Raw genomic sequence first — 13,964 nt, 5'->3', positions numbered from 1 at the left:
CCTTAGAGCTGTGCACTTCTACATCAACCCCATCTCAAAAAAATGATCGTAAATAGGGTGGGTGAAAGGGAAAGGACCGAAACTATTAATAAAGATTATACAGCAGTGGGGAAGCTGGCAGAACAGTGTCTAGATTAATAGCTTCAAGGCTTTCAGTTTACCTATCTTTGCCATAAAGATTGAAAATTCCAGTAAAAATGAGCATTATCTTCTTTTATATGTGGTAAACGAGCCTCATCAAAACATGTGTTACAAGCTTAACTCTTATAAGTGCTCTCAAAAGCTTAATAAGAAGTTGATTTTGTTTGCCAAGTAGTTTTCTTAACTATTTTCTGAAGGAAAAGAATATGTAGAATACAGAATCATTTGTAAGTAGTAGAAAGATAAATGCAAGTTATCACCTGAAGAAAATCATCTAGCTAGTTAGGAAGACAAGTATGTCAAGATAATCAGAGAAAGTCTTCCTGAAAGCTGTAGTTCTGGGCTCATGAAAGACAAAAAGGTGACTGGGAACAGTTGGTATGGATTTGCCAAGCCTAAATCACGCTTGATCAACCTGGTTGTCTTCAGTGATGAAATGACTAGTTTGGTGGATGAAGGGAGAGTAGTGGATACCATCCACCTTGTCTTTAATAAAGGCTTTTGACATGATCTTCCTCAGTATCCTGTTATCAAAGTTGGGATGGTGGTGTCTACAGGGCAGAACAACCTGGGTTGGGTGAAAAATTGGCTGGGCTGTAAGGCTCAATGGGTGGCAGTTAATGGTTCATATTCAGCCTGGAGGCTGCTTACAAATGGAGCTCTCCAGAGGTGTATCCTTGGGACCTGTCCTCTCTAACATGTTCACCAATAACCAGGAAGAGGAGGATGTGAAACACACCCTCACCAAGTTTGCAAACCATGCAAAAAGGGAGCGGGTAGCTGCCATGCTGGAGGGCAGGGCTGCCATTCAGAGCAGGGACCTGATATTCAGCACAGCCAAATACAGAGCCCTGCTCCTGAGATGGACTAACCACAATGAGGGTACAGTTTGGGGGCTGACAGGCTGGAGAAGTCCTAGTGGACTCTCAGCTGAATATGAGGCAGCAGCAGGCCCTGGCAGTGATGGGACTATCAATACCCAGGGCCATATGAATCCTTGACCAGTATATAAAGGGAAGCGACTATCTCATTCACTCAGCACTTGTTATGTCACATCAACAATACTGCATCCCACTGTAAGAGAGGCAGCAATAAACTGGGGCCATTGGGATTGTCAAGGCTGGAACACTTGCCCTGTGAAGAACAATGCTTGTTCAGTCTGGAGAAGAAAGGCTGCAGGGGGACCTAACAGCAGTACCCCCAACCCCAGCACCTACAGCAAGGTCACTGAGAAAGAAAAGCCTGCTATTTATTGAAATTCATGACAAAAGAACACAGCACAGTGATTATAAACTGTTCTGGTTTTGTCTGGGTTAGACTTAATTTTCTTCATAGTAGCTGGTATGGGGCTATGTTTTGGATTTGTGCTGGAAACAGTGTTGATAATACAGGGATTAAAGTGAGTTGTGGCCATTGCTGCTTACACCACCCCACCAGTGAGTAGGCTGGGGGTGCACAAGAAGTTGGGAGGAGACACAGCTGGGACAGCTGACCCCAACTGACCAAAGGGATACCCCATACCATATGACATCAGGCTCAGCATGTAAAGCTGGGGGAAGAAGGAGGAAGGGAGGGATGTACACAGTGATGGCGTTTGTCTTCCCAAGTAACCATTAGGCATGATGGAGCCCTGCTTTCCTGGAGATGGCTGAAAAACCTGCCTGCCAATGGGAAGCAGTGAATTAATTCCTTGTTTTACTTTGCTTGTTTGCACAGTTTTAGTTTAACTTGTTAAACTGTCTTTATCTCAACCCACGAGTTTTCTCACTTTCACCCTTTCGATTCTCTCCCCCATCCCGCTGTGAGGAGTGAGCGAGCAGCTGTGGGGCTTAGTCAAACTCCACAAAACTGAGACAAAGGACAGTCTGACTAGATATACAGGAAAAATATTCTCTGCAAGGATAATTATCCATTGGAGCACACTGCCTAGAGAGGCTGTGCAGTCTCCATCCCTGGAAGGTTTGACCTACTTGGGTAAGGCCTGACGCAACCTAGTCTGAATTAAACCTTGACACTTTTTTGAGCAGGGGTTTGCTCTAGGTGAACTTCCAAGGTCCCTTCCAAGGCTCCTTCCTACCAAGATGCAGTCCATGCTCCATTCAGCCTTTATACTTTGCGCCCTTCCTTGTAAGGACGCTAATAATGCATAACCAAGATAACAGCCACAAGACCTTCATCTTCTCCTTGCCTACAGAGCTGGGGATAAAACTCCTTTAGACCTTTGTGAATGACCAGCACAACATTCGCTACCCTCACATTTCTCGGTCACATCTGGTAGCACAAAGAAACAGTCCTCTGCCTCTCCAAATAACAAAATTAAATTGTAAGTCTAACAGCAGGGAATGTAAATGGAAAGTTATTCTTCATGTAAAGTGATTCTTAATGGTTACAATCTAATTATGAGAAGTACCCCGCTATAGTAAAGAGAGGTCTAAAAATTGACTTTGAAATGAAAAGGAAAAAAAAAAAAAAAAAAGGCTGTTCAGTAAGTACTGTTAAATGGTATTTTTTCCCTCCCTGGAAAGCATAATGAAGGGCTAACTAAATCAGATGTTCCTAGATATTTCTCCTTTCTCAGGATGATCTTGTGTTAGCTGGAAGAAAGAGCACAATTAAATATCCTGAAGTATTACTGGAAATGGGAAAGATCACTGTTCATAGAACAAGCCTTACACGTGATTTCCTTGGGGTTTTGTTGTATTTTGTTGGGTTTTTTTAATTAAGAAGACTGAGATTCTTCTCTGCAGAAGACTACAAAGCTTAGAAATAAACTTTATGTACGCTTCAAGACAAAAATGTTTGCTTTTCCTCAGTATTAACACATCTGAAAAAAAAACTGCACTGGAAATCAATTTAGAAGTTGCAAGTGCTAAAAGATATTAACTGTCTCTAAAATTCAACATAACTAAGAAAAGTAAAATTAAAATAAATATATTAATTCCTAAATTTCCTCCACCTATGTTTACAAACCAAACAAAATGAAACATTTTAAACTTAGCTGAAAAAAAACAATCTGGATATTAGAAGACTGTATGTGCCCCTTATTACTGTTCTGTAAGGGGCTTGGTGAATATTTGAGTGATCACATTTACTTTTTTTAATAATTGCAACATTCTTAACAGCAAATGCCTTAATTTAGAAGCCTCTAACTAACACAAGAACAACAAATTATACAGTTAGTACACATTTACCTTCTTCAACTGTCTGTACAAAGGCCCCTGAAGAATTCCAACTTGTTGTAAACCCAAAGCTGCGACTGTGGCCAGGTCTCTGGTTTATACTGATTCTCATTTCACTGTACTGTTCCTGAAAAATAAAACATGACACTGCAGTATCTGGTATCACAGGAATCTAAATGAGGGAAAGTTTATCCTCTAAATAAGTGAGGATGCTCACAGTGTGCACTTTAATCATCTATTATTAGCATCATAGACAAAGGAAACAGCATTGAAGGCAGTTAAGTAACTAATCTGGTTTTTATTCAAACAGGTACGTTTTCAGTTTACATTTGTATTTTCTGTACACATATATTTAGCTGTGCATTTATCTTATTTTAAATGTTTCCTAACATGATGCTACAAAATACAACAAATTTGAGGAAACTAAAACCCTAAATGCATCTTTACAGAGAGTCTTGTGAATTTGTAGAACGCGCTGCCTCCTGAGAAAGTACCAGCCAAACAGAGATGTGAAAAAGCTAGATTAACAGTAATTCATCATATTATTTTCTTGCGCATCCTACCGTAGCCATCATCAGTTTCCTTTAAGCTCAATGCTGCAACTGGATTTACTGGAGTGAACAATCATCTTTTTTAATTTTAGAGGCCTTAGATAATAAAACTAACCCCAGGATAAGCTAGAGCCCAGATCTTCCATTCTAGTGGACTTTCAAAATGTTCTCAAACTCTCAATGAAAACCCAACGTTACTATTTTAAACTACAGAAATATTTGATTGGGAAAACATTTTGGAACATATGTTTTCAATCCCACAATATATTAGGAACATGTGTTGCATACATTAACATTTTAATATGAACTCATTAAAAAAAAAATTAAAATGCCCAAATGCATGTTTTTCACTTCATTATTCTGGAACTGGTATTGCCATAAAAGGAAAATAATTATATTTTAAACTTTTTCTGTCAAACACTGTTAAAATAGATACAGTCCAGCAACGCATGCATGGAGGAGACCCCACATGCTTACATGCATGCATTAAGTATATATATTTTGGTTGCCTAGTGAACCAGCCTTCCTGAAGGGTGGGATTCATTTTCCCTAACTTAAAATATTTAATAGTCTAGGTATCTAAGCCAATTCCCCAAAGCTCCTATGTTGGCAGGATACAACAGGCAGCTGCAGGGAGCACTGCACAGCAGATGTAGTTCGCCAGTCTCCGAGCAGGATGCAGCCACAGGGGGCTTGAGCAGTACCCAAGCACTGGGTGCAGAAGAGAACAACGTTCTCAACACAAAAGGTTTTGTGTTGTGTTACAGGAATATTCCCAGAAAAAAACTCTCACTCTAAGACCAGGGTAAAAATTAAGTCGTTTACTCAAATTATGGCTACTAGCTTGCAAATTCTTCCATAAAGAAACTAGTTTTTTGTTTTTTGTTTTTTTTTTCTCTATTAAACCCAAGTCCTTAGGTGAGTGCAGTACATTAAATAGACAGGTTAGCACACTGGGCTAGAAAACATATAAAGCTTTTGAATTTGAGTGTGTTCCTGAAAATTACTGTTGTTATTTTTATTTCCACCATCTCAACTTGGCTCTTCTTCAAACCTACCTCTTGACAGAGGAGTAATGCAACTCTGTACACTGAACTTCATCATCTGGACGGGTCATCTCCAAAACACTTAGCACTCCACAAACCTGGTGCTATTGCTCTGATGACTAGTGAACTATATCAATCTCTCAACTCTGGCAATGATTTACAAACATGCCAAATGGAACATGCATTCTTTAAATTATAGCTCGTTGGAGGCACAACGCAAGCTTTTTTAAAAAATAATTAAAAAAAAGAATAAAAAAATCCCACCTTACTCATTTGTAGGAAAGACAATTTATAATCTTGTGACTAATGACAGAAAAAACAATATGGATCTAGTACATTTTGTTCTGATTTGGCTCACTTAAAGTGATACAAAGACCTATGTTTTCACCGATTAGAACAGCAATCCCTCTGCCTGTTTTTGCTACAACACAGGAAAAAAAATAAATAATCTTTTTCCTTACACAACAAACAAAGTTTCAAAAAATTAGGATAATTTAATTGTAGTGGCTAAGAGGTGTCAAGAATATTAAACTGAAATGTGTTCCTCTTCCACGAGTGATTAGGAAGAAGAAGGATTCAAAGTGACTGAATTTATAAAAAGCTGGTGTGGGAACTGATTCCCTAAATCAGCATCCAAGGTCTTATGATTCTCACCCAAGCAACTGGCCCAACTAACTTTTACAGCAGCATCAGGAATGCAAAGAATTCATCTCTAATCTGTCAAGGGGTATGAACCACCTCATTAGATATTACAGAAAGGTACTAACAATTAAAGCTATTGTTGGTCATTTTTCATATGTGAAAAACACGATCAATTGGAAGAAACAGCACTTGAAGATATATATTCCAAGAAACACTGAAAGACCCAACTTCTGGATAAGCACATACACAGAGACGGTGATTTGCTTTAAAATTAATTAATGTGAACATTAATTAGGTTAATTTCAAGTAAATTACTATTTAAAAAAATGGAGGGGAGCTCAAGCCACAACAGATGGAAAAAAGGTTAGTATGATACTTACGTTTAAGGCTGGCCTTTGAAAAGCTGATCTTTATTTTCCACCACCAGTTTAAAAGTGCAAATGAATGCTACAGCAGCTCAGATCATTCGTCTAATTGACATACCTGATTGTGCACACGATGTGCTAATTTAGAGAACAACAAAAACTGCAAAAAAACAATATTTAGAACACCTATTTTGAATTAGAATGAGAAATAAAATTAAGCACAGGACATATAAAGGGTATGGAAAAAATGCAGCAAAAGAACCAATCGTTTTCTTTCCAAATATTCTCTTTCCCTTAAATTAAATCAAAGGAAATAGTAGTTCTCTGAGCTGTTCTCTTACTACCAAAAAATGCTTGCATTAGATGTAATTTTTTTTTCCTTTTACTCTGCTGTAACATTCAGTTACACTAAATAATCACATTATTTCCACACTTACCAGGGATTTTGAATCCTCAGGCTCTGGCAGACTCACATTTTCTGCAGAAGATGCAAGTGAAAGAGAATCAGGAGGAGAGCAATACTCTGGTTTAAGAATACTGCTGCCAGTATCTTGGTCTTGGGATTTTACAGGTAATGCCAAACTAGAAGGAGGTGTTGACTGAACACTTTCTTTTTCCTCCTCCTCCTCACCTCTGCTTCTGAATGCACTAGTGGAGAGAGGGTGTGTGGAGTCTGGTTGTGAAAATGAACTGCTAGTGAACAAAGTTTGAATTCTTTTAGCTTTTTCTACTTCTCCATTGTATTTCTGGGCATCATCCATCTAGGACAAAAAAAAGATAGTTCAGTAAATATATGTTTTAAAAATTGTCTCTGGTCTTTCAGCAAAAACCCCTCTTCACACAAATTCTTATTACTGTACCCATTACTAATTACCCACTTTAAAGAAGAGCAACATATCTTTTTTCTCTTGAACTGCTTCCAGACGAAATAGCCCAGACTTTTTAAGATAAACTTGCTAAAGTCATCTACTTAGAATGATCTGCATTCTTACTTTTTTTTTTTTTTTTTACATTGAGAAAAATAGGGATTTAGGAGAAAGCTATGAAAATCAACATAGTAATTGGTGTGGGGAATCAATTTCTGTGTTTCAATGCTTTACTGAGCAGGCAAATTTTAGGCTAGCATAATATTCCAATTTCAACAAAGCAGAGCAGAGTAAACAATCTGAAAAAAATGTCTTTAACACTTAATTATGTTAACAGCTTCAGACAATTACATTCTACGAAGGTAGTTTTTTTGATAAGGCATACTAAGGTAACTTACTACAAGTAATAAAATGTATGTGGTAGAATAATCTTTTATCAGCCTTATTTCTAGGAGTGCATTTAAGCACTGAAACATAAGTAAACATCTAAAGCCCTGACAGACTTGCCTGCTCTATTAACACAGCCTTCAAACAGCATACATTTTTTTAAGAAACAACAAATGTTAAAACTCTACTGTGCCTCTAGCTGTCAAAGACCCCAACATTTACAAACTTCAGTAATGAAGCGGAATTTTACCGTGAATGACCGTGGAAGTGATGAGATTCCTCTTGACTGGACACCAAAAGGTCTTGGTGTAACCACAGATGTTAACCTAGAGGTATCAGTTTTCTGGTAACTTCTCGGGAGAGAAGCTGAAACCTGAGCTGACCCAGTTTGAGCATTCATCGAATAGCGGGTAGACAAAAGAGCTGAGCTCTGCTCCTCTGCCAGGCTCTTTGGCGGACTGTGAGCTTCATGAACAGGCGAGTTCTCCAGCAGGTTCTCCTTGTGCGGTTGTTCAGTGTACACATTTTTGCTCTCCTTAGTGCTGTAAGAGGTATCTTCTTCCAAAAGGTAATCTTTTGCTGCTGACTGTGTGGAAGGTGCTTTTTCTTCACTAAACACATCATCGCTCAGTGAATAGGTCCATCTGTGTTCATGTTTTCGCTGCCGATATGAGTCTTGGTCTCTGTTCTCCCTATAGGGACAGAGCTTGTTAAAATACCAAAAAGATCTGACAAACAGTTGGGCTCTAAGTCTTTCGACTACTGGATGTTCAGTGCAGAGCATAAACTGTGAAACACATCTCCAGCAAATGAAAATGAATGGCACCATTTAAAAATATTAGTATTTTAATATATTTTTAAATCTACCTTCTTTCTCATTCCAACACTGCCATAACACGCAAGCACATTATCAGGTTGTCACTATGACAGAAATCTCTCTGCCAAAAAAATTATATAGCTATTTAAGCTACATATCCTCAGAAATTCAAATGTTATTAAGGAAAAAATGGGAAGAAGGTAGTCCCATAACACTGCCTGAACTGTAAAGCGCTGTTGATATCGCGTCTCTATGAAAATGCTATACTAAACTTCAGATAACAAAATGAGATGGTTTCCTGAAGCTCAGGTTATTTTTTTTTTTCTGCTATTCATTCCTCTGTCATAAAAGAACAACCACCATGGAGATAATGTTTACTACATAATTTTTAAGATTCTGACAATACTGGACGTTCAATACAATTAACATAAATATTTTTATTCAGAGACTAATTTTTGTCCTCACAAATAAGTAGAAAAATACAGAAACTCAAAACACCCTGTTTTAACAGTTATTTAAATTTATTTTATGAATATATGCTATGTGCATATTCCTTTTTTTTAAAAAAAACCAAACAAACAAACAAACAAACAAACAAACAAAGATAAAAGAACCTGTAAACCAGGACAAATGGTACCACTCTATTCGTTTCATACTTTTTACTCTTCAGAGAGAATTTTGTTCTGTAAATACCCAGAGGAAAAATTGGGGAAATAAAGTAAAAGTTTACAGTTCTGTGATATACATTAAAATTCTGCCTATATTTATCCACAGTGGCTAAAAGAACAGAAAGTGCAATGGTAGAGGGAAGAGAAATAGTTAAACAGATCCAAGAATCAAAAAGGCAATTATCCAGTTCAACACTCCATTGTTTTAACCTCTTCATTGAGAAGTCCATATTTGCATCCACTTTACATTTATTTATGGATAGCAAAGTAAAACATCATTTATAGAGCAAAACTGTTTAACATTCTGTGAAAACAATGTGTTAGTGGACCATATTCCCCCCTTCAATTGCCTAGATTTCTACACTATAATTTGCAAATAAAATTGTTGAGATCTCTGCAGAATCAACTGCAAATGACCAGTAAAAGCTGCTCAAGAATTCAAGGGAATAAAAACACTCAGATTTAACTTCTTCAACATTACTCCCATTAGGGTCATTACCTCTCCTGCTGCATTTCTTTCAGTGACTTGGTACTCCTTTCAGAAACCTCAGAGGCTCTCCTTTCTATTTCTTCTCTCTCTTCCTTTTTCTTTTGCAATTCGGAAGTGACGCTCTTTCTACGATTCTTCCATTTTGCTAGATCCTACAAGAATAATGTGAACATGTACAATCACATTTCCTCAAGATGTTGTAAATCTACAGAGGCATCCCATCATGTGTTACCTACTGCCCTGACTTTGCTTGTGTGTCTGCATCGAGGCCACATTTTCGTGCACCTTCCCCCTAAATGATAAAAGGGGCTCTCATATTTAAGTCAGGGTTACAGGCCCATTAAAGTCTAAAAATTTATTTATTGCACTACAAGTGGAAAACTGTATGTTTTGTCCTTTCTTTTTTACCCTTTGACATCCTTTTTATTCTAGAATACTTCACCTGACGACACATGGTTGAAAACTAATGCAAACGTCATCTGTATTTCTTTGCTGTGAGCTTTGCGAGTTTGGGATATTACTTTTTTTTCCATATCATTAGTATGTTAGACTGATACATTGGCTTCAGAATAAACACGCCTTACATTTCAAATTGAAAACATATACTTCTATGTTTTCTTCATTTCTGTAAAACCATGGGAACTGGTAATACTCTCCACAAAATACCAGAGCTTGGTTAAGAGATGTACTGAATATTAGAACTGAGTTGCATTAAACAATGAACTGCTTGCTTGGTGCTCTGTTCTTAATTTCAGCTTTCTGTTGGTAACCACTGCCAAGCACAGATTTTAATAAAAAATAAAAGGTCTTCAGGTAACCTTATGATGCTGTGCAAAGCTACATCATCAGTTTACAAGCTGGATTTAAGACAGAATTATTGGGGAACAGGAGCCTGAAGAATATGCACAAGGAAACATTATTTCCTTTCCTTTTCCCAAAGGATCAAATACTCAGACATTCCAATTGTTTCACAAAAAAATGTATTCACAAATTTCAGGTAACACATGAAAGTGTGCCCTAACTTTTCTTTATGTCTACAGAAATCAAGTCTGAAGGCTTTATTACAATACATACGTCTTATCCTGAAGCATTAATTAGATACTTATGATGATATTTAAAATAATTTCAGTTCCGCATTAAACAGACATCCCCAAAACCATTAGTAGTTGCATGAGAATGATCATTTTAGAAGACAGCCCCATAAATTGCTGCACACACACCACAGCCTGTTTTCTAGGGACACTGAAGGTAGGTGGCACCCAGCAGGACACATGAGGAGAGGTAAAAAGGAATACGTACTTCTTGCCACTTAAGATCTTGTTCTTGTAACTGTTCTTTTATCCTTTGTAGCTCTTCATAACGGATTTTGCGCAATGACTGCAGCTCCTCTGCGTTGACATCATTCAAAGATTTACTCCTAGAAGGAAAAAGAGTACTTCGCTTTATCACATCTTAGCTATCATCTGTGCAAGTGAAACCTGAGAGAGATTTATATTAGTACAACTGAACGCTCTTGAGTGTTATTTTGAATACAGCAGGAAACACATGGGCAGCTGAACGAGCAAGGCTGGGATGTGCTCCAGCACCAGCAGTCAAGCCAGTAGTTGCATATATGAGCAAATAAAATCAGGTTAAGGGAATATGCAGCTCTGTAGTAGCTCCATGCTGATCATTCACATTGAGCTCCTCCTACCCAACCGCTACTTCTTTTTAAACTTGTTATTTTCTTTATTGACCCTGCTCCTTTTTCTTTGACCTAAAGGGCATCCCCCCACCTTGATCCAAATTTCACTTCTCTCCAGTAACAGCCCCAGAATCACCTCTTGTTCTTTCCTTCCTTAGACTCATCATAAAATCAAGTCAGTTATTGATGCAGGTTTCTAAAAGATAAAAGTCATTCACTGCTGACACATGCCATGGGCCTCACTAGCCTACATTACTCCTCTCCAAGCTTCCCTGATGCTCTCCATCCAAGTCAGGATGGCTAACACTGCCATCTTCTCACTAATTTCTTCACCACAGCTACAAGTTTTCTCCATGAAGTCCTACTTACTAGTTCCCTTTAATCTAAATTCCTCAAAGCTCACCTTTCATGGATTTTCCCCCTCTCTTCAATGCTATCCTCTCCTTTATGCTTTCACACTGCAGTGATAAACCTAACAGGACTTCAGGTATAGGACAGGACTCCTGCTCAGTGCTGACCACAAGCCTCTGAGACACGAAGCAAAATGCAGGTGTTTCATCACAAGGTTCAATGCTGTAATATAAAAGGGAAGCTAGGCTTCTGGGTTTCATTTTTATTTTTTCAAAAATACTTTTGTTTGCATTTATGCAAACAAAATATGAATGATGGAGGGGTGTAACCAAGTTCTAAAAGGACTTGAAAATGTGGAACTTCTCTGATACAACAGAAAATCAGGTTAAAACCAAAACTGATTCAACACAGGGATTTGTTCTAATCTCTTACATACCAGGAGACCTCTGAACTAACAAACCAGACTCTCTCACATCCTCCCAAGAGGCACAAACTCACTTTCATTGGTAACATGAGACTTTGGACTTTGGCCTCTAGAAATAAAGGCTAGGGAATTAACTCATTATGCCTATTTGCTTGTTTATTTTCTGAATGGGCAGGATGCCCAATTTAGTGAAAAATCTCCCAGTCACAATTGCAGAAACTATTTTCTTGTACAGTTCTCTCTACTCGCTTTTATTTATTTATATATATATATATATATATATGTGTGTGTGTGTGTGTGCGTGTGTGTTTTATCAGAAGTAGAAATGGTGTTTCGTAACCAAACTGTATGTATCAAAATCATTCCAGATTCGTCCAAGAAAATTTATATGACTAGGGTTTTCTTTTCCTTCTCTCAAGTTTCTGTATCTTCCTGCAACAAAATGGGAAATTCTAGATCTAAATACAATATACCCCAAGGGTATATTCATATATTCATACCAAGGAACAGGATGTTCGTTTCAGTTCTAGTCTTAACTTCAAAATCTAACAAGTGACTTAAGCCTTCTGAGCCTCCCTCCTCTAACACCTAACTTATTTCTTCTGAAACATTTCTCGCTTCTTCTGGAACTGTTTAGTCATTTACCAGGTTTTGCCTCAGGGTGCAAATAAATAAGTAAATAAATACATGTACATTAAAAAAATAACAACTTAGAAGACAATGCATATACCAAATACTTAATATGCCATCACTCAGTAAGTGAAAGAATATTTCTGAGTCACACACAGTACATTACAAACAAGACCTAAGTTCATACAGCACTAACCACTAAGTTTACCACTGAGCATTCAATAACCTGGAGTATGTAAAATAACCACAGAACATTCATCACTCCCATGATAAACACCATGTCATTAATTATTTTCAGAGTCTATCTGTAGAGCCTTCGAAATAAAATATTTACTAATCTCTCTTTACGTTTCTGAATGTTTTAAAAATTCATTTAAATACACAACACCAAGTACTTCAGCAGGAGTATCAGAGCTGAAATTCAAAATGCATGATAACCATGACTCAGATACCCTAGTTGCCAGAGAGAACTTTTTCCAGACACATAGGTTTTAGTCTTCCATTTGTTACATAAACTGCCCAAGCATAAAACAAAGCAGCATGCACAAGTTACTTTCAGCATGAGTTTTTAGCTACTGGGCATGCATGAAAATTTAAATAAAAGGCAAAAAGAGTGTTATGAACTTTCAAGCTTTTATAAAACTTACCCTTGCTCATCAGAAAGCTTTTGAAACAGTCTAAGAAATCAGAAACCAAAAAAGAAAAGATTCAGTGTCTTGATATTCATAAGAACATTAACACCATCAGTATACCAGCACTTTCACCAAATGAAGGGGAAACTGAAAGCTTGAGGACCAGCCAGCATGGAACAGCACATTGGAGAACTGACACTAGTCAAAAAATGTATCAGGACTTGCATGATGTGTAAGTTGGGCAGAAAACTGACAGAACAAGACTGCCTGCAAGTTTTCCATGTTTCCCATTTAGCAGTACTGCACGAACAGAGCCCTGTATTAATTCTGCACCGTTTATCCCAGTGCTGCTGAACAACATGATGCTCAAAAGATACTCATTTCAAGAAATCAAAATTAATGCACACTCTATTAACAGTATGAAGCTTAAAAATTAAATGCAGCAACATCAAAGTATCAACTGGAACATGGAAGTGTCTTAGTCAAAGTAATGATGCACAGCTGGGAGAACTGCAACTTGCAATGCCGTATTTTCAGAGCTAAAAAAACATTTGAAACTCCACTCTCCCCTAGTAAGTACAAAATCCAAAGGAGAGCTAGGAAGTAGTTAAAAACAGTATTCAGTCAGGGAAGAGAAATTTTGCATATACCAGGAAAGGATTAGGGGAAAGTATTAATCAGGACTGTATGAAAGCAGTGGGAAAATACTGGCAGAATAAAATATGTCACAGTGGGAATTAATATTACATGGACACACACCTTGCATGCACCATGACTTTGGGTGGGCAAAACACCACTAATTTTTTTCAACTCATCTAATCATCTCAAAACTGTGGCAGGACAGTTTACAAACATTTTCAAACTTAGGTGCAAGCAAGAATATCAGAATGTTCATTTCCACAACTTGTTAAAGTATTTGCGTGTTTCAGAAATGTTTTTACCAATTATATTGGGGAAAAAAATAAACTAAATTCTAGCCTCCATAGTCTTTTGAATAATCAATATTCCTGCTCAATCACAGAAAGAAACTTATGCAGAACTTTGAGCCTGAAGGAATGACAACATGTTTTCTCTAAAATAGCAGCCTAAAA

At 37.5% G+C, this 13,964-nt stretch overlaps 1 protein-coding gene across 16 annotated transcripts in view; it reads right to left on the bottom strand.

Annotated features, from left to right (window-relative positions):
* Positions 1–13,964, bottom strand: part of LMO7 (LIM domain 7) — a 131,639-nt gene that overhangs the window by 25,439 nt on the left and 92,236 nt on the right. For 13 of the 16 annotated variants that reach the window (XM_026847937.1, XM_026847859.1, XM_026847884.1 and 10 more), the window contains 6 exons: positions 12,889–12,918; positions 10,452–10,569; positions 9,162–9,304; positions 7,428–7,869; positions 6,362–6,685; positions 3,333–3,447 (listed from right to left, as the gene is read on the bottom strand). In XM_026847937.1, the coding sequence (XP_026703738.1) occupies positions 3,333–3,447; positions 6,362–6,685; positions 7,428–7,869; positions 9,162–9,304; positions 10,452–10,569; positions 12,889–12,918 (1,172 nt within the window). The remainder of the gene's footprint in view (positions 1–3,332; positions 3,448–6,361; positions 6,686–7,427; positions 7,870–9,161; positions 9,305–10,451; positions 10,570–12,888; positions 12,919–13,964) is intronic. The other 3 variants (XM_026847930.1, XM_026847960.1, XM_026847907.1) reach the window with 2 other exon arrangements.

This window comes from Athene cunicularia (genome assembly GCF_003259725.1).
Source record: "Athene cunicularia isolate RWA chromosome 1 unlocalized genomic scaffold, athCun1 chr1_part1, whole genome shotgun sequence".
NCBI lineage: Eukaryota > Metazoa > Chordata > Aves > Strigiformes > Strigidae > Athene > Athene cunicularia.
The sequence above is the reverse complement of the archived record's forward strand: the minus strand, read 5'-3'. Positions and strand labels throughout refer to the sequence as shown.